Source organism: Helianthus annuus, chromosome 11, assembly GCF_002127325.2.
Source record: "Helianthus annuus cultivar XRQ/B chromosome 11, HanXRQr2.0-SUNRISE, whole genome shotgun sequence".
Lineage (NCBI taxonomy): Eukaryota > Viridiplantae > Streptophyta > Magnoliopsida > Asterales > Asteraceae > Helianthus > Helianthus annuus.
Window position 1 is genome coordinate 111,123,132 of NC_035443.2, and position 21,371 is coordinate 111,144,502.

General features: G+C 37.3%; 1 protein-coding gene across 1 annotated transcript; it reads right to left on the reverse strand.

Moving 5' to 3' along the window:
- Positions 1–1,706: 1,706 nt before the first annotated feature.
- LOC110920149 lies at positions 1,707–4,009 on the reverse strand. Its single transcript, XM_022164381.1, has 2 exons — positions 3,823–4,009; positions 1,707–3,730 (listed from the first exon to the last, which is right to left on the reverse strand). The coding sequence occupies exons 1-2, from the start codon at positions 4,007–4,009 to the stop codon at positions 1,707–1,709; spliced, it is 2,211 nt and encodes a 736-aa protein (XP_022020073.1).
- Between the last annotated feature and the right edge of the window lie 17,362 nt (positions 4,010–21,371).

Below are 21,371 nucleotides of genomic sequence, written 5' to 3' on the forward strand. Positions count from 1 at the left end.
AGACAAACGATGAGTGACTCCGTAGCGTGCAAGCAACTTTTCCATCAAAGCGTTGCAAAAGTGAGTACCACGGTCACTAATTAAAGCTTTAAGTGTACCGAAGCGGGAAAAGAGTTTCTTGAGGAAACTCAACACTACTCGGGCTTCATTCGTAGGAAGAGCTTGAGCCTCAACCCACTTAGACACGTAGTCAATTGCCACAAGTATATAACGATTCCCTTTTGAGACGGGAAAGGGTCCCTTGAAATCTATGCCCCAAACATCAAAAACCTCCAACACTTGGATTGGGTTTTGAGGCATCTCATCTTTGGCTGAAATGTTACCGGTTCGTTGACAAGCATCACAAGTTTTCACAAACCCAACGGCATCACGAAGTACGTTAGGCCAATATAATCCACAATCAAACACCTTTTGAGCGGTGGCGTATGCACCATGGTGGCCTCCCGTTAGGCCTTCATGCACATGTTTAAGGATATTCAACCCCTCCTATCGCGACACACATCGCCTTAGAATCCTATCTCCCCCTATTCAAAAGAGAAACAGATCATCCCACAGATACTTCCTCGACTCACTAAGGAACTTCCTCCTTTGTTGTGCGGTCATTCCCTTCACAATATTGCCACTCGAAAGATAATTCGCTAAATCACAAAACCATGGCAATCCCTCTTTCTCGGCTTCTACAAACTCAACAGACTCGTGAGGAAATGTGTCTCTTATCTCCTCCTCACGAATCTCCTCTCTCCTAGGGTCCTCTAAACGTGAAAGATGATCGGCTGCTACATTTTCGACCCCTCTCTTATCTCTAATTTCAATATCAAATTCGGAAACAATAGAATCCACCGAATAAGTCGGGGTTTGGTGTCTTTCTTTTGAAAAAGAAAACGCAACGCAGAATGGTCAGTGAAAACTATGGTCTTGGATAGCACGAGGTACGAGCGGAATTTGTCGAAAACAAAAACTACGGCTAAGAGTTCTTTCTCCGTGGTGGTGTAGTTCTCTTAAGCATCATTTAACGTTTTGCTCACATAGTAAATGGGGTGGAAGTTCTTGTCCTTTCTTTGTCCTAATACCGCTCCAACGGCATAGTCACTCGCATCACACATGAGCTCAAACGGCAAGCCCCAATCGGGCGAGATAAGAATAGGTGCACTTACAAGTTGTTCCTTCAAAAAGTTGAAGGCCTTAAGACACTCCTCGTCAAATACGAATGGAACATCTTTCTCTAGAAGACGGGTCATGGGGCGAGTTATCTTAGAGAAATCCCTAATGAAGCGTCTATAGAAGCCCGCATGACCTAGAAAACTCCGAATCGACTTTACGCTAGCGGGTGGAGGTAACCTGCTAATGGTATCTATTTTCGCACGATCCACCTCTATTCCATCCCTCGAGATATTGTGTCCTAAAGCAATACCTTTAGTCACCATGAAGTGACACTTTTCCCAATTCAACATCAGCTTCGTCTTGACACACCTCTTTAACATCCTCTCAAGATTCTTCAAACACTCATCGAACGAGTTACCATAGACCAAAAAATCATCCATGAAAACCTCCATGGAACTCTCAATCATATCCTGAAATATGGCAACCTTGCATCGCTGAAATGTAGCTGGAGCGTTACATAGCCCAAATGGCATGCGTCGGTACGCGTAAGTGCCATAGGGGCATGTGAAGGTGGTCTTATCCTGATCCTCCGGTGCAATAGGGATCTAGAAGTAACCGGAAAAACTGTCGAGAAAACCATAAAATTGTTGACCCGCGAGACGCTCCAACATTTGATCGATAAAGGGCAATGGGAAGTCGTCCTTTCGGGTGGCATCATTCAACTTTCGGTAGTCGATGCACACACGCCAACCCGTGACCGTACGAGAAGGGATAAGCTCATTCTTGGAGTTCATGACAACGGTCATCCCTCCCTTCTTAGGGACAACCTGAGTGGGACTAACCCATGGCGAATCTGAGATGGGATATATCATCCCGGCATCTAGGAGTTTTAGAACCTCCTTCTTCACTACGTCTTGAATATTGGGGTTGAGGCGCCTTTGGGGTTGTACCACCGGTTTGAAATCATCCTCCATGAGTATTCGGTGAGTGCAATAAGAAGGGCTTATGCCCTTAATGTTGGACAACCTCCATGCAATGGCCTCCTTGTTTGCCTTTAACACTTCCAACAACCTCAACTTCTCTCCATCCTCCAACTTTGATGAGATGATAATGGGTAGCTCGGAACCCTCCCCTAGAAAAGCATATTCTAAATGAGATGGAAGGACCTTAAGCTCTAAGGGTGGGGGTTGAGTGGTGTCATCACTAACGGCTAACGCTTCGGGAATCAAAGGAATCCCCTCAACTTCTACTTCATCCACTCTTAACGACTCCTCCTCTACTTTCTCTCCTCCTACTAAGTCGGCACCACTAATGTACTCTAGACAATGGTCGACACAAGAGATGAAGGAGTTCAAGAAATATACGGAATGGCAAGGACCACTATAGTCATCGGAACAACTCGGGTGGTTCATGGAACGATCTATCTCAAAGGTGACTATCTGATCACCGACCCTAAGTGTTATCTTACCATCGTGAACATTTATGAGGGCTTTAGCGGTACGCAAAAACGGACGACCAAGTATGATAGGAACTCTCTCATTCGCTTCCATATCAAGAATGACGAAATCGGCGGGAAAAACAAACTTGTCAACCATAACAAGCAAATTCTCAACAATACCCCTCGGGTATTTCACGGACCGATTGGATAAAGATAATGTCATACGGGTAGGTGAAAGCTCTCCTAAGTCTAGCTTCTCGTAGAGAGAAAAGGGCATCGAATTGATGCTAGCACCTAGGTTGGCTAAGGCTCGAGTATTGGTGTTACTACCGAAAAGACATGGAATAGTAAAAATGTCGGGATCGGTGAGCTTTTCCGGAAGCTTATTTAGAATAACTGCGGAGCACCCTCCATTCAATGGAACATTTGCCAACTCTCCCAACTTCTCCTTGTTTCTAAGAAGGTCCTTTAAGAACTTCACGTACTTGGGCATAGACTGGAGTGCCTCAATGAAGGGTAGATTAATCTTCAATTGCTTGAAGATATCTAAGAACTGCCCGTATTCCTTGGAGTACTTTTGGTTCCTAAGACATGTAGGAAACGGGACCCGCGAATGGTCTACGAGTAGAGACGGTCTAATGTCTATGGATGGTTTCTCTATTTTCTTCTCACCTTGAGGCTCCCCGGGCTGTGCGGTACTTGTTGGGCTTAGCCTCGATTGCACTTTTCCGGGAGCCTCCATCTCAATTTCTTCATCTACAATCTCCTCTACTACTCTCTCCTCAACTCTCGGGTTCCCTACGGTTTTGCCACTACAAGTGGTAATGGCTTTGGTATGGGCGTTAGGGTTTGGTTGGGTGTTACCCGCAAACTGACCGGATAATCTCTCCTCTAGTTTCCTAGACATGTCACCTACGACTCTTTGAAGGTCTTGGAAAGATGCTTGGTGGTTCTTAAGCATAAGGTCGTGTTCGGTAAGGATCTTTTGGGTGGCTTGGTCCTTAACAACTAATTGGCTCATCATTTCCTCCATCCTCTCAAGGCTACCCCCTAAATCATAACTTGGACCCTGAATTGGTTGAACCTGACTGCTTGACCCCCTATCGTTAACCTGCCCATTGAACCCTTTATTGAACTGCCCATTTGAACCCCCACCAAAGAATGAACCCTGACCCCTATTTGGATTTTGAGCTAATTGGAAACCAGGGGGCCATTGGAACGAAAATTATTATTATTATTATTAAAATTATTATTATTTCGCCAACCCGAATTAAAATTACTACCAAACCCACTAGGTTGACCTCTACCTAGACCCCCTCCCACGAAATCGACCTGCTCCTCACCAACTAACAATGTACACGCTTTCGTATCGTGACCCACTCGACAAAACTCACACTTATCAACCTTTGCCTTAATCTCCTTGAGCTCTCTAGTGACGTTTTCTAATACAGCAGCTATACTAGGGTCCATAGTGATATGGTTCACCCACGAGCGGGTGCACTAGTAGTAGTATTTGAATTGCCACTTTCATACCGCTGATCAGATCACGACTGAGACTGAGATTGGGCAAATGCCTCGAAACGCTCTAAACACTCGGCAACAGTAAGAATACCCATTATATGACCTCCCGCATTAGTGTCAAAACGATCACGAGTCTCTTGGGTGAGACCGTTATAGAATATTTCACAAAGGACCCAATCAAAAAGACCATGCTGGGAGCATCGAGCGACCAGGTTTTGAAATCGCTCCCAAGCACGGTAATAGGGCTCGTCGGGCTCCATGCGGAATGAGTGAATTTGATCGCGAAGACGTGAGGCCTTCGCAGGTGGAAAGTATTTGTTCAAAAAGGATTGACGGAGACCCGCCCATGTGGTAAAAGTACCGGTTAGCTGAGAATCCAACCAAGTAGCCGCACTGCTAGCTAGTGAAAAGGGGAAAAGCTGTAAGTAGGTAGCATCGTTTGGGGCTCCGTGAAGGCTAAAAGTAGCAAGTATATGAGAGAAACAGTTTATATAGGCGGGGGTGTTCTCGTCCTTGCGGCCGTGGAACTGGATGCTATTGGTGATGGCTTGCATGGCATACGATGGGATTTGCCATGAGTTGTCGTTAACTATGGGTGGAACGGTGATGGGTGAAGCCTTGGGTGGCTTGTTGATGGACGGTCTGTCTTGCATTGGCCATTTGTTCTAAGTCTATGTTATCTGGGGCACTAGAGGTGCTAGAAGTGGGACTATCAGGTGGGGAAGTTTTAGGCGAATGGGGTGGTGATGGAGGTGGGGTGGGTAACGGAGTGGTATTGAAATTAGGGAAATGAGAAGAAGATGAAGTACTAACCTGCGGGCCTTGGCCCAATCGAGATGATGACTCTGTGACTGATGGCTTCGGCGGTGGTCCGTGCGAGCGCAGGCGTGACATCCACTACAAGTAAAAACCTAAATATGAGAAAAACAGACACTAGTCACTAAGACTCAAAATAAAAATAAAAATAAAAATGAAAGACTAAAAACAAAACAAAACAAAACACGTAGCACGTATATGTCAATTAAGTCTATCAAAGCTAATAAACGCGATTGCCAAGTGTCCCCGGCAACAGCGCCAAAAACTTGATGTGTGCTAAACAGACTATTAAAATTAACTACTTTAGACTCTCTAAGCTAGACACTAAAAAGCTTTAAATCTAGACTCGACCTAAACCACACAATCGGCAAGTGTACCGATCACTGTAGTGTGACCTAAGGAAGTCCGGATATCGAACCACGAGACTATTAATCACGCAAATTAGACTCTAACAGACGCTGACAGACACGACTCAAACTGCTTAATTGTTTTTTTTGGGGGGGGGGTTACTGAAAATTCAAGGAAATCTAATAAACTAAGTATTAAACTAAAACTATGTTAATACGAACTAATGTGAGGACTGTTCTCAGATAATGAAGCAGACCACCTAGACTAGAATCCTGGATTGATTTTTTAGAATTTACCAATTAAGTTAACTGCATGTTTTATGGAACCGAGATCTTGTGATACTAAACCTATTAAGACACCAACTAAGCCCCTCAACCCTTCTCGAGGTGAAACTTATGGCACTACCTAGGCCGTTAATCTTACCGGTTATTAGACTTCCTTCCGGTATCTAATTATTGTGTAAGTACCCTAATATTGACCTACTCTTTTCCAATTATAGATCTAGGGTAGTTTGGGTTTCCTAACATGACTTGATAGACTAATAAACCGACAGGGCAACTAAGGCACAACTTTTTCCAAAGACTGTCTAAAGCAATTCACCGGGTAAGACCTACCAATAGCCCCGCACCTTCCAGGTATAAGGACTAGTAGAATACTGAAATCTAACAAATTATTAACTATTACTTCTAAGGTTTATTGGCCAATTCACCCTAAAGGTCAAAGACACAAGGTCAAAGATCTAGCATGAACCTATCCTGTAGCAGACAACCACCTAGATTCACACGAAGCAATTGATAATAATTTACCAAATTAAAGTACGCATACACACCAAATTAATAAACCAAACTTCTTACAATACACAGTTAATCCATAAGAGACATGCAATTAACGAAAAAGGTTCAAACTTTATTTCAATCCATTCATCATAGTCTAGGCGGTTTAAACGTTTAGCCAAGCATATTAAACAAAGAAAACAAAGCAAAGTTGTTCAAACAAGACTTCATGGTTACAAGTTTCGAAAGAGAAATCAACAAACAAGGAACTAAATAACCTGTGCAAGTCTTCAGTCTTCGTCCCGATCTCGAACCAATGATTCCAGTGATCCAAAATGCTCCGAATAGCTCAAAGTATGCTCTGGAAATCGCTTCCAAGCTCCTTAATTCGTAACTAGGGTTTATGTTTTATACGTAACCCTAATCAACAACGAAGATTAGCCGTCATACACCCCCGTCGCGTCGCGCGACGGGTATGGGCCTTCAACGTCGCGTGGCGCGACGGCTCAAAATGCTAGAAATTAATATTAAAGTGGTGGCGGCACTCGACTTCTATGGTGGTTCCTTGTGGCGTAGCGCGACGGCTCAATTTTCACAGATTGTTCCGTTTCTTGATTAGCTTCAGCATCCCAACATCTCCAAAATCTATTCTCACTCTTTTCAACTCGTTTCCCAGCATTTAACACTTCGTTTTTTCGACATTTTCAACACCGAAGACCTGGAAACATAAAACTTGATCAAAGTAACGAATTCCAAACAAAACAAAACTAAAAATAAAGGAAACTATACAAACTTTACACGAATAAGAGATGTATTTTGCAATACATCAATACTCATAAACCTCATATTGTTCTTTTAATGAAAACAAATGGATTCACTATAACGTATGTATTTCTCTCTTGTGCTGAGCTCATTAGTAAGTCGATTATACCACATTTGAATCGACTATATTAGTTCATACTATCTTTTTAACTTTATAAATATACATTCCCGTACTTCTTTCCGTTTTGACCAATAATGTGTGTGTATACACTCTTTAGGAGTGTTGTCACATAAACCTCCTCATTGATTTCTATACCATATGCAAGGATGTCTTAAACACTTGCTTCATTTGTAAAATCCATATTGTACCATGTGTTTGTACACTGTGTACATTGAGATGCCAAAATAATCAGGTACACATTTTCTATGTATATTTATTGGAGTACTGGTGCACAATACTTACATCCATAAGGTGTTTTAATTAACCATTTAAGCACTCAAATGCTTTAGGATATTCATCAGGAGTTCCAACTATATTCAACGTATTCAAATATGAATCTGTATACAACGATTATATCATTCTCGAGAACATATTTTACATGATTCTAATAATTTAAATTCTTGAGGGACTTTCATGTAAACTTTTAGTATCAAGTGATTCATAACTTTCATCGGACGCATATCAATTCTCTCTTTATATTACCAGACTAATTAAATATTGGAAAGCCAATACATCCACCACCGGAGAATACGTCTCCTCATAATCAGTCATAGGTCTTTGCGAAAATACTTGTGCCACCAATTTTGCCTTATATCACTTCATTTAATTTTCGCATGATTCGCATAAAAGACCTATTTGTATCCAACATATTTTACAACTTCTGTGGACTATTGGTCTAGAAACTTTCCATGTCATTAGAGAATTCAACTCTGTCTTATTTGTGTCTTTCTATTTTGTCCAATCATTTATATATTTTCATTCATAGGCAGATCTTATATCTTGATCCTCGTCACTTCATCATTTAAAGCGCTATATTATATAAAAAGTATAACAACGTTGATTTTATTTCGATTCCATGTACTTTTAGACATAATACAATTCAATGAGATCTCTTTACTTTCAGGTACCTGAGGTCCTTCTTGAACCTTCATGTCTAATGTCTCTTCAGGAGTCCTTTTTAATATAACCTCGACTTAACCATCTTAATTAGTTGCTCCAACTTTCAAGGAATTTTATTATTGGAATTGACTGGTCTACCACGCTTCAAACGTGCAATAGACTCATTACAATCATGTGGTTGTCCTCATGGGACACTCATCTTAAATGGGGCATTAGCAGTTGGTATATGTGACATAGTCACCTTTTTAAGGTCAGTGAATGAGTCTGGTAATAGATTCGCTAATCTTTGTAAATGAGTTATTATTTGAACTTCTGGTTCACACCTTAGTTTTGAGGATCAATGATAATTCATACTAACTCATTTTTTTTCAACTACTTTTTATCTCCCCTTGATATTGGGAATGTTAATCAATTGAGGTAGATATCAACTAATTGAGTCATAAATAAATATCTCGTGAAAGGCTCTATTCGTTATGATATATTCCCAACCATCTTTTAAGGTCTCGTCTTTGTGTGTAGTGGTGGATCATTTTCAACATATACTGCACAACCAAAATCTTAGAAGGGACATCTTTGGTTCCTGACCAAAAACAAACTATAATGGGGAGAAACTATTACAACATGTTGGCTTGATGTGAGTTAATGTTATTGCATGTAAAATTACATATGCTAAAATAGAAACATGAACTTTTGCTCTCGTAATCATTAACTTTGCAATAAGTTGTAGATGTTTAATGATCGTCTTCAACAAAAACACTTACTTTAGTGATCTTAATAACTTGAAAATAAATTCACAGTTATAACCGAAATAAATATGCCAATCTGGAACAATGTACTTGCTATATCATTAGCCAAGCCATAAATCACACAATTCTTAAGTTGTGTATTCGATGACCATTTAGACGATGCATCGATTTAAAACACTAAATGGTATCATATTGGGATATGCATATCCCCTAATCACTTCCAAAATATTTAGGGACACACACCGTTAATTGGCAAATATATAATTTCCCTTAAGAGCAAATAATACATGCTATTAGCTAGAAGAATCTTCAAGTTCTTCATTATATTTCACATCATCATTGACTCGGTGTGGTCTAAAAGGTCATGCCAATAAAGTAAATAATTATGATCCATAAACTTGTAGTTTATGATCATATATGTAATACTTGCACATATGTAATACAAAACATAAGATACGATAGAACAACTAACTATCATTTCAAACTCTTATGTCAATTTTCATCCTCTCTGAATATTATCTTTATATAATTACTCCCATAACTTACCACTTCTAGTGGTCAATCTCATTATAACCATTATTACAATTTTGATAGTCGATCTTATTATTAACTTGGCTATCATTGATGGTCAATCTCATTAGCAACTTGGTTATTATTGCACTTCTGATGATCAATCTCATTATTAACATGACCATCATTACAAATTTCTCAAATAGGTCAATGATCACAACATTTTCAATGATCACGACATTTTCAATGATCATTATATAATCACATTCACTTCAGGGAATGGAGAAGAACTAGAACAAGCTTATAGCTTTTTATTCTTTACTCGGTCACACGAGTATAAAATCATTTCAAACTTTTAATTACTCTAATAATGATATTGCTACTTCAGTGAGCATATCTCACGTGTGATATATGAAAAAAACATATCCAGTTTTTCCATATATGAGTCATATAATTTTCTCGGTCTAAAATCTTATGACTTTGTAACTTGATAATGAGATTTGAGAAGTATGATACTCCAGGTGTAATATTTATAATGTTTTATGAGAGTGATAATAAATCAAAACTTTGATTTGATTATTTCATTCAGTAGTATCTAAGTAATAAATAAAAAAACAAACATATATAATACAAGTATACTATAAAAGATATTATAACATGTAATCGACTTTATAACCAACAGTCCAGATAATTAATATCCTAAAATATTATGAAAAAACGCTAACTAAGCTCACCAATATAAACTATTGTTTTTTTTTTCATTTTCTATGTCATTAAATCATGGACTAATTACCATTAATTTATACATAATACTACATCAATGATATCATAAAAATGAATAATTCCGATAAATCATCATTGAAATTCAGGATACAAAGTCTAGATTTGATATTCAACAATATAATAAGGAATCTATATTCAAGATTTGATCAATGTCCGTACTTTAAACTTTGAGTTTCCTAAGAAATTTAAATGGTATTTAAATTGGCAACAGGCCTATTCAAATTATAATAGTTTAACTAAATCGCCACTGATTATCTACATAAATTAATCAGTTAAACTGTATTTTGGATTATTCTCAAATTATACGACTTGACTTCTTTTATCAATTATTCAAGGTCATGAACAAAAACCAAAACCCTAATAGTTTGCAAACTTAAATCTATATTTATGGTAAGTATTAACGCTAATATCATATATCCTCATCAAGCAAATAATCTCCTATTAATAATCTCATACAAACTTTAAATATTATCTCAGAATAGATTAATAGAACAACCATCGTTTTTTTATTTTGATTAATATTGAGATATCAGTATACATGTGACAACCCAAATTCTCAAGGTTAGTATTATTCTATTCCATGACTCTTTTGTTTTTATCTACATGTTTCTGGCATCTTAGAAAGGTCATCGTTACTAGTGGGTTTACAAACTTGTTAATGATAAACGCGTTAAACATTCGATTCATACAGTGATGGGATTTACGGCCCAAGACACTTATAGACACTTGGATTGCCCATGTGTTAGTCGCACATTAGATCTAAGACCTTAACTCTCGGCCCAGTCATCCCACTCAAGCCCAACCGGCTTTGGCCCACTCCTTCCTTTTGTTATGTATACGTGAATACATGTTGTGCAACTAATCTAACTTTTGGAAAACCCTAAGAAACAAGTGCACAACGGCAGCAGGCTACCCCCTCCATCGAATTCATTTTATCCTTGTGAGATCGAATTCATTGTAAATTGCCAGTAGACTGGTATGTGTACTAATCCTTTATATATGTTATACGTTGCTTGAATGTGCTAGAGAATTACTTGTTTTAGGAATATAATTTGCGAAACATGGTTTGGCATGAATACGGGATTATGGGAGCGAATAAGTATTAACACATTCATGTATGGGCTGTGATTATGGTTATCATGCACAGATGGTCTGCTTGAATTTGTATTAGTTACTAACAGTTGGAATACATGATAATTAGGGAACCGATTACTAACATTCTTGAAGGCCGATGATAATGATTAATGAATGTTATGTGTTAGTCGATTGTATATGAATACTGGTGGTGAATGCTTAAGAAAAATAACTGTTGTGTTTACATATATATATATTGATTGAAAGTCAAGGATAATTACTACATGATGCTTCGGTCCAATGGAAAGCATATGTCAGGAAAGTGTCGGCCATTATTCTTGATTTCATGGCAATAACATGAGCAACCCTAATAACAATTAATATATATATTAGTATTGATTGTGAATTCATATAACTATTTAAGTATAACAGTGGAGGGGCGGTTGACTATTGTGATGGTATTACTCTCATTAGACCAAAATGAGGTCCAATCACAATATCATGAGTGTAAACCCCAAATCGGCCAAATAAGCCAAGTCATCCTAACCTTTCTTTTTATTTATTTTGAGGTGATTCTTGGTGAGTTTGTTTGGTAATGCCTGATTGCAAAATAGAATGTCAAATGGTTGTCATATAAATAATCAGTTGTGTAACAACTCTAAAATGTTAAACAAATTGTTGGGAGTGGGCCGGGTAATACGAACAGAATATGGGCTGACACACACACCATAAATACATCTGATGCGGTATGGGCCATGGGGATTGTTGTGGGCCGCTGATTCTTTCAACTTGTGGGTGGCTGCGTGACCTCGGGTCACCAGCCAAGCCCGTTTCGCTGCTTTTAGTCAGGCCGGGTAAGTGGGCCATGTCCAGTGGGCGGGGTGTGTGACCGGTTTATGACTTTGATATGTATTGAGTCGGGCAGGGAGTTAGTTAAACATGACATGTGTGTTGTATATTAATTGTTAGAACAATGGGCCGCATGTAAGATAATTGGTAGGATGGGCTGCGTAATATCTAAACACACTCGGTCTGGGCCAGTAATGTTTGGGGCCGAGTTGTCTTGCAAGCTCATATTAGTAGATGGTAAAGTGTGTATGGTGACTTAAATTATGCATGTTATGAAAATGGTTATAGGAACAGGACCTGAGTACTTGCAATTGATAAATGTTTTCGTGAGACGTGGATACTGTTGATTTACTGATACAACTTGCATGACTTGGTTAATGTTAGTGCTCTGTTCGTGTAGCATGTGAAAACATTGTATGTCATATGTGAAATTAGAATACTAAACTGAGTGTTCTGGTAAATTGTGATAGGACATACTTGATCAACCATTAAACAAGTAAATAATCTTACCGAGCAAAACCAAGGTGAGTTCACTACATTCGAGCATGCGTCCCAGTGGTTGGGGACAGTCAGTGGGTATTCTATGGGGAAATAAATCTTTGGGTAAAAACGGGTATATTGGTTAATATTCTCACCTATCATCTTTTGTAAGTCCCTCATCAGGTATTAGTTAGTAGCGCTACTTAGGTTTGGCACCCTCACACCGCTCCTGTAGAGGACGGAGGTGAACTAATGACCCAGTCTGGCCCAGTACTAGATAGGAGTACGTGGGAAGGGCAGTCGTGTATTTCAGGAGCCGTCATTGTTCGGAAATGAGATATTAACAATATTACTTGCATCGGTTATTGAATTGTTTTACATACAACGGGTAACAAACGTTTTCTAAAAACTGTGAACTCGCCAGCTTTGTCTGATACACGTGTTACATGCTCGCAGGTCCTTAGGTACTTGGAACGCAGGAACTTGCTGGCTGGAGGGCGCGAGTGGTCATGGTTGCTTTGCTGAGTTATTTCACGAACATTTATTTACTTTGGTTGTGTGAAACATATACTTTGTGATACGTTAATGCTTCCGCTGAACTTATGGTTTTTGAACAACTTATGTTTGGGATTTCGGTATTATTAAAAGATGAAACTTTATTTCAAACTGGTGATTCAATGTAATTGGTGGCTCATTGCTGGTCGTCACACGCCTAACAGGGACACTCCCTAGGTGATAATTTGGGGGTGTGACAATACACCAATGATTTAAGCGTAAATTAAACACATACATGACTAATAATCAATATAATATTAGGTATGCAGATCGAATATATACACACACACAATGATCTCATTGGAAATTTGAGATGCGACAAATAAGTGATACAAATCCACTAAGAATATATATAAAAATTATAAACAATATCAGTTGTATCAATTCATACAATTTTTTCATACATGCCAATCTTTTCATATATTATACATAGATATAGATTATAAATATTATTGTTATAACAATAAACTTAAATTTTATAAATCAGTTATTTATATATGATTTAATATAATATAAAATAAAAACATGTAGTTGCTTACGGGTTGTCATGTATAATATAACCAAACTTTATTATGGCAGTTTGTTTACTAACACATCATATAGTTTTAAAATTTTAAGAAATTCTTATATTGTAACCACTTAAGTTTTTTATAAAAATTGTTACAAGTTCCATCAGAAAAACCAATAATTAATCATGATCATATCAACATTAGAGTTCATAATATAATCAAATTACCATTGTTCAAAGAATCACATAACTATGCATATTATGAAAAATAAGACGACAATATTTAATAACTGAAACAAGATTATTTTAGTATTTAAATTCACTTATTATCCTTTTAAACCTTGTGATAAGCCATGAATTCCAATCACCATAAATAAATTATTATAACATAAAGAAAATAATTTAGTGAGCATGGAATAAAAATAAATAAAAACATGTATTGTATCATAATCTTTTTCATGTGTTGTCGATCTTTTAAATGGGTAGACAACTTTTAACAAAATCATGTTTCTGTTTTTCGAAATCATAGTTCTATTTAAACAGTAAATATAATCTTGATTTGATCCAAAAATGATATCAATTACAAAATAGAGTATTTTTAGAGATTCAATATAAGAGCATAAACAAGTTGATTAGACAATGAAAACTTACCTTGGGATAATACGATCAGACTTCTATAGTAACTCGTGCTGATAACGTGTTATGAAACTAGCCTAATAGCAATCGATAAGAGAAGAAGAAAACTAATAGGGAGAATGAATCTGATATATCATTAATCAAGTGTGTTGTTTACAATAGAATACAATGAATTTATATAGGATAGGAAGTCTTGGAGAACAAGTCACTCTATTTAAGAAGTTAATAACCATAATATAATATTTCATAATACTTATATTAATATTAAAGAAAAAGAGATCACCACTGGGTTGCAAAGCCAATGGTATGTGTGAAGTGATGCATGAAGACTCAAACCTAGCAGATTTCGCACCGGGATTCCGGCTGTAAGACATAGTCACCACGTGGTCCACTCAGCGGACTCAGGGGTGGGGCTCGCTACACCCAAATAGATCTATCACTCATGCCCCTCGGTGCTACAATGAGGATTGATGGACTTAATCGCCCTACTCATTCACATGATCTAAGTAGTAAGCCCTCCTTAAGCTAACCATACCATGTATAGAATGTCCGTAACAAATTGTAACATGTATTCCACCCCCGAAGTATAAAACTGAAAACAGTTAAGAGAAAAGGGGGACATGAACTCACTGTATTGCGTCTTCAGTATGTGTAACCCAAGTCTCTGCAGCCAACACGACTACCTACAATGTACTAACGTCTATTAGATGAACGGGTCGTGCCTTAGCTTAGTATGAAGGTTTTTGAGTTACGTTTCTTGTGTTCCCAAAATTATTCCAAGTTATAATTATTAGTTAAATTAATAATTATTTTAACTTAAATTATATTTAATTTTGGAATAATTGTTTAAACAATATTTCTGTATTAATACTTCTCAAGTATTCGTATTTCCTTCCCAAGGATGGGGTATTTCATACATGTATTTTCGTATTCGTAATTGTATACCTTGCCATGTAATGGCGTCGTATTTCGGCGTATTATTCCAAATAAAAACATGTTAATATATTCCCCATATATAGTTCCAAAACCATATATTTCAAGTCTCACTTAAAAATATATAAATAAACCTTATTTTGTTCAATCATGTATTGTCCCAGAAAATATATATTTTTCTCAAAAATTATATATCCTCTAAATATACTAGGAAAATATATTTTTATCTCCCAAAAATAACATATTTTCTCGTTGTCAAAAAATATGATATACTTGGTAATATTTACGAAATCATATTTTCACTTCTTTCATTTCCAAAATAATATTTATCAAAAATATAGTGTAATGGTATATCCTGGAATATTTCATAAGTTACGTTTTTGTGTTCGATTTCACAATATTAAGTGTGTAACTTAAATATTTATTCCTTGTGATTTTTGGTATTATTTTGGAGTTGTAAAAGTTTATGGTAATTTGTAAGTTATATTATTTTTCCCAATAATATAACTATTCCAGATAGTAGACAAATATTAACACAAGTGTCTTAATATATTCTAAATACATATTTACTTATTTTTATTTATAAAATCAACCTCCGATACTTTGTATTTTTGTAACAAATCCTATGGTGAAGTTTATTTTGAAAAACAAAGTTAAAATATACTTGTAAACACTTGTTAGAAAAATATTTTCTAAGTGTTGGAATTTTAGAAAATTTCGCCAGAGTTTCCTTTAAAAATGGAGGTTTCCATACTTTGTAGCATATCATTTTCTTTTGTAAAAATCATCACAATCAATTTACAATTATCAACAAACAACCTTTACTTACCAATTTTGCCTAAGTCATTCATATTTCACTACTTTATGAATTTGAATATTTGTAAAAATTTGTAGTAACTTGGTAGGGTGTTTAGTAAGTTTAGTTACCCTTTAAAGTGTGGTTGTTTATATAAAAACATTATTCTTGGATGATTTAGATGTTTACAACTTGTAATCATATTTTTCAAAAATATTTCTTTATGTATTCTTCTTATTACACAAGTGCTTCTACACTTGTTTAACCACTAAAAATAAGATTTGTTTATGTAAGAACCAAGTTTTAGCAAAACTTATATTTTTAGCTTGGTTTCTTTAGAAATCCTCCATAAATCTTTAGATCTATAAGTATCATTACTCACATTAATCATTATTTTTCAAGAAAACAATATATTCTTTCAAGTTCATATCTTGCATGAGGATGATTTATAAATCTCTAACATTTTCATCCTCTCATCTTGCTAGATTATGTTTTTAATCATGATCTAGCAAGATCATATAATGATCTCCATCATTTATACAAACTAACAATCATCAAGCATCATAACAACACTAAACAACATGATTTCTTTAAGCTTTCTTATAGTTTTATGCTTATGTTCATGTTTCATCTTCAAGTTTCTTAGTGTTCTTTATGATTTTCAACATGTATCATTCTATAACCACTTGAAATAGAAGTAAAATGAAGAGTAGAAGATCTTACTACTAGCTCAAGGCTAGGGATGATTCAAGGGAATTAATGAAGTGGATAAAAGTAAATGGTGAAGGTCCTTCAACTTCCGAAAGCTCCAAGCTTCCTAACTTAGCTCCTTACACCTTAGGATGCTCTTAAAACACTTGAAATGAAACTTGAAATGAAGATGATGGGGAAGGGTGTTAGGGCCGTAGGTAATGGGGAAGGAGAAGAAGATGTTGGTGTGTTGAAATGTGAGAATGAATATGTCCATTACATAGGTTATTATATAGAGGTTTTTCCAACATTTGTTTACTCAAAGGTTAATGTGTCTTCCTTCTTGCTAGCATATCAAATATTATACTCAAATAAAATCATGGGTGTGGGGCCCATGTCTAACCGCCCACACATGGGGGGGGGGGGTCTAGTTGGGTTTCAAGTGTAAGTTTGATGATTTAGTTGAAATGTAAGTGTATTAGTTAGTGTTTTAGGTGATATAGTGTTTAGGGATGTGTTATGATGTTCGGGGATCATAACTAGCTTGGTAATGTTAAAACAATGCTTTTAATGAAAATTTGGTGTTTCGGGTAGTGTCCGGTTGTTCGATGGGTTACTGTTCGATAAAGTGCTAAACTTCGCAGTTTAGTGTGCTTTATGTATTCTTTTATGACACTTTTAATTCTCGGCACTTAGGAAAGCATACAGGATCATTTTGCCATGTTTTTGCAGTGATAAGCATGTTTTAAATGTTGAATTTTTGTTTATAAATGCAGAATTTTGCAGTTTAAGTGGGTTTTAGGCACTTTCCGGCACCTAAGTTATCACTTAGTGACGCAGTCTTATGGTCCTTACTTCCCTACACTCCCTACTAGTGTAGTACCTTATCTCTGGCTCATACTGGGCCTCAATATATTGTCTGTCTATGTGCCGGTATTGTCAGCAATGTTTCTGGGTTATCCGCTCCCTGTGCTAACTGTGCTTTGTGCATCAGGTTTGTCACTAAAGGTTGTGTGTAGTAAATGGAGTGACAGTATGAATGTGATGCATGTGTATGTATGTATCAGAAATCAGAAAGCAGTTTAATCAACAGTTGTAATTAAGCACAGTCATTAAGCATAAATCAATATTAATTAAACGTACGGATGCATGCAAATTTGACAGTTGTCACATTCTCCCCCCGTTAAGAAAATTTCGTCCTCGAAATTTGTACTACCTTAACTCCTTACGGTTACGTCACATGTGTATGCATATGAATAATACCGAGGTAAAAAAAATCACCAAACCGAATCAAACCTCACTCACATCAGGTGAGTCCAAGAATATATAACAACCCGAACCTTATGGTTAAAAGGTATGTGCTTTTGGCCTTTGATGTCAAAGGTACAAGACGTATTTGACATATAGTCTAGTGTAATCCAGCTAGCAGGGGGTTCCACAAAAGAGGAGTTTTGACTAATAAGATTCTCGAACGATCGATCGCAATATGCCAACGAGTTTTCACAAACCATAGCATCCGCTATATGAATTCAAAATCAATAACTCAAATGTAATAGTAAAATGATCTGTCAACTTCCGAATAAATGAATGGTAAGGTTTAGTGTGTTGACATTCTTGAATTACGAAAGTACGCCAAATGAAATTCAAGTGAATCTGGTGTATCATTGTAGTTGCATCGGAAATGTTTAAATGACAAGTCAAACGAAAGTGGATGCAGTTTTGTGTGAGACGGTTGACCCTGATTAGCACAAGTTACAAGTTTGTAATGACACCACAAGGTGTCGTAATGACATAATTCAAGTATAGTGGTGACTAAACAAGTTCACCGTGTTGGAAATCAAATGATTATGTACCGAACAAGCCTAAAGATTTGATTTACACAATGTCATAGTGTTTTCAGTTGAATATGGAACATCAAAGAGCCACTGTTTTTGGTTGAAGGTGAGAAAGCAATAAGTACCGCAGGGTGTTCAATTTATAACGAAAGAATCATTCGGAGGTACATTGTGATATGAAATGAATCTATGTACCATTGTTTTGACACGCAATTGTGTTGAGACTGCTTTAATCGTGAATATCAAATGGATTTTTAAATAAGTAGACTATTAAATCCATGTATGAAGTGAGTAACCGAATTAGCGCAAGCTTCGACTTTTGGGAAGGTATCACCATGAGGTATCAAAACCAACAATGATTTAGTGGAGTCGTAGACCAACCAAGCTTACCACGACTCGAAGCGAAAGAATCTTTGCAATATATTTGAATATGATGCTCTCCATACATCATATGACGTCTTAAACTGAATATGCGAAATGGATATGTTCAAGCAATTGAACTAGGTTTCAGCGTAACCCGACAATAAACGTATGTACCAACAAAGGAATCTCGGCATGGTCACAAAGATAAACCATGAATATATCTTGAAATAAATGAAGTTTCAAGAAAGTGTGTTGACTTGATAGCAAAAGAGTCAATAGTCACAATAATGTAGGTCATTCGAATCACAAACCAGTAATTAGATTTAGCGTCATAATATTTGAACTTCAATGAAGCGTTTATTCGAAATGAAGTCGCATGCGTAGCAAATGGTGCATGTGGGACAGATAAGTTTCCAAGAAAAGGAATAATGAGTATCTGCTAAAATGAAGAAATAACCAGATATCGAAGCAAATGTGTGTTCGCTCTCAGTGAAGAAAATTAACGTGATGCAACTACCATTAAGGGGAGTAGAGATACAAACATCTACTCGCTAGAAGTAAAAGAAATTCAAGTACTCTCTGTTTGGTCAACGGAACTGGCATATATGTCAGGTTAATGGTGTCTGCTTGAGTTAACAGATGTGGTTTCTAAGTAACAACCTTTGTGAATTTGGACCTGGTTCCCGATGGTCCTAAGTACATGTTTCCTAGATTCTCAGAGTTTCGTATTCGGTGTAGAATCGTTATGTGCATCGTGTAGGAAACACCATTCTTGTGTACGTTTAAAACAAGTTATTGTCCCACAATTTCCCCCAGTATACTTTCTTCCTGAAATTACAGCTACTCGATCATCGATCAGTCGGGAAATACTGGTTGGATCCTCGTAGTTAGTCAAATAAGTAGTTCGCCAATCCTTGGCAAGAGTCGCTGACTCTTGTTGGCTAGCTCATTCGGCTCCTAGTAGTTTGATGTTCATTTGGAAGTCATCGTCCTTTCTCTTGACGACCAGAACTGGGGTTACCCGAAACGGAAATTTTGGTCTGTTATCTTCCTTCTCTATCCACTACTGAAACTACACTGTCAATCCTTGCATTTCCGAAGGTGTAAGTCTCTAGAGTGAATTTACTACAGACGCGGCGCCTGGAATCAAATCGATGCGAAATTCGACTTCTCGTTGAGGAGATAATTCTGGCAAACCTTTGGGGTAGACTTCAGGGTATTCCCTTATCACTGGAATATCTTCGTGTTTTGGCTCTTCGGCTCCCTTGTCCACGACATGAGCCAAGATAACAACACATTCCTTACGCAACAATTTTCGTGTCTTCAAGCCGTTAGTAAATTGTAAGGGCGTACCCTGCTTCATGAGTCAAGATCGTTTCCTTGTTTGCCATCCGGAGGCGGATATCAGTCTCCGCTTGATCACTTGACAACCAATCCATCTTATTACCTTGTCAAAGCTTCCCATTCAACTGGTAGTAGATCAAGTGTAAACTCACGCTTTCCGAGTTCTATCTTGCTGTCTCCAATTACATCGTTGGCTCTTACTAGCTTCCCATTAGCTAGTACTATCGAGTGCGGATTATCTAACTTACTTGCCACTAAACCAAGTATACTCTCAAACCCTAGAGATGCGAAGCTAAAATTTGCAACAGTATCTAGCAGCACCGATGCCTAACGTTGAGTAATATGGGACGTACCGATACCCAAGCTTAATCAAGTGTAAACTCACGCTTTCCGATTTCTATCTTGCTGTCTCCAATTACATCGTTGGCTCTTACTAGCTTCCCATTAGCTAGTACTATCGAGTGCGGATTATCTAACTTACTTGCCACTAAACCAAGTATACTCTCAAACCTAGAGATGCGAAGCTAAAATTTGCAACAGTATCTAGCAGCACAGACGCCTAACGTTGAGTAATATGGGACGTACCGATATCCAAGCTTAGGTTCCTTGCATGCTCCCCTAGCTCTACTACTGAGCTTTTATCTTTGTGCCTGATTCTTCTTAGGACAGTATTTTCTGAAATGCTTCTTGCTCCCACAGTTAAGACAACCTTGAGCACGTTTCTGTTTGTCACTCGCTCTGCCTTGATAATTGTCATTGTCGTTGTTTCCTCCGAGATTCTCGCTAGCATCTTGGCCTTTACTTCTATGTTCAGTATTTTGCCTACAAGTTTCTTTAGGATGCCCCCTCTTACCACAGTTATCACATTTTCCATATTTACATCACCCGACATGATAACGTAGACAATTATCGCATTTAGGTAGGATACCCATGTAGTCTTTTCCCTTTTTGGCCTTCTTCTCGTTACTCACCCGAGTAACCTTTTTGAAATTTACGAGCTTTCTCTTGTTATCCCCAGATGACTCTACGGGAGTCTCATTTTTCTCTTCCGGAGTGGAAAATTTTCCTTGTCTAATCGCTTCTTCAGTGAGCACCACACTCATGTCGATTGCTTCGATGATTGTTGAAGGCTTAGATGTTGTTACCAGGCTTAGAATCTGAGGTGCCAGTCCCCCGATGAAACGTTCTATCTTCCTATATTCTGGTTCCACCAAACGCGATGCAACTTGTGATAATTCGCCAAATCTCTGCACATATTCAGCTATCTTTGGACCTTCCATTTTCAAGTTCCACAATTCAGTTTCCAACTTCTGGACTTCCGCCCTAGAGCATTATCTTTTGCGCATTAGTTCCTTCAGTTCGTCCCACGTCAAAGCATACGAAGTAGTCT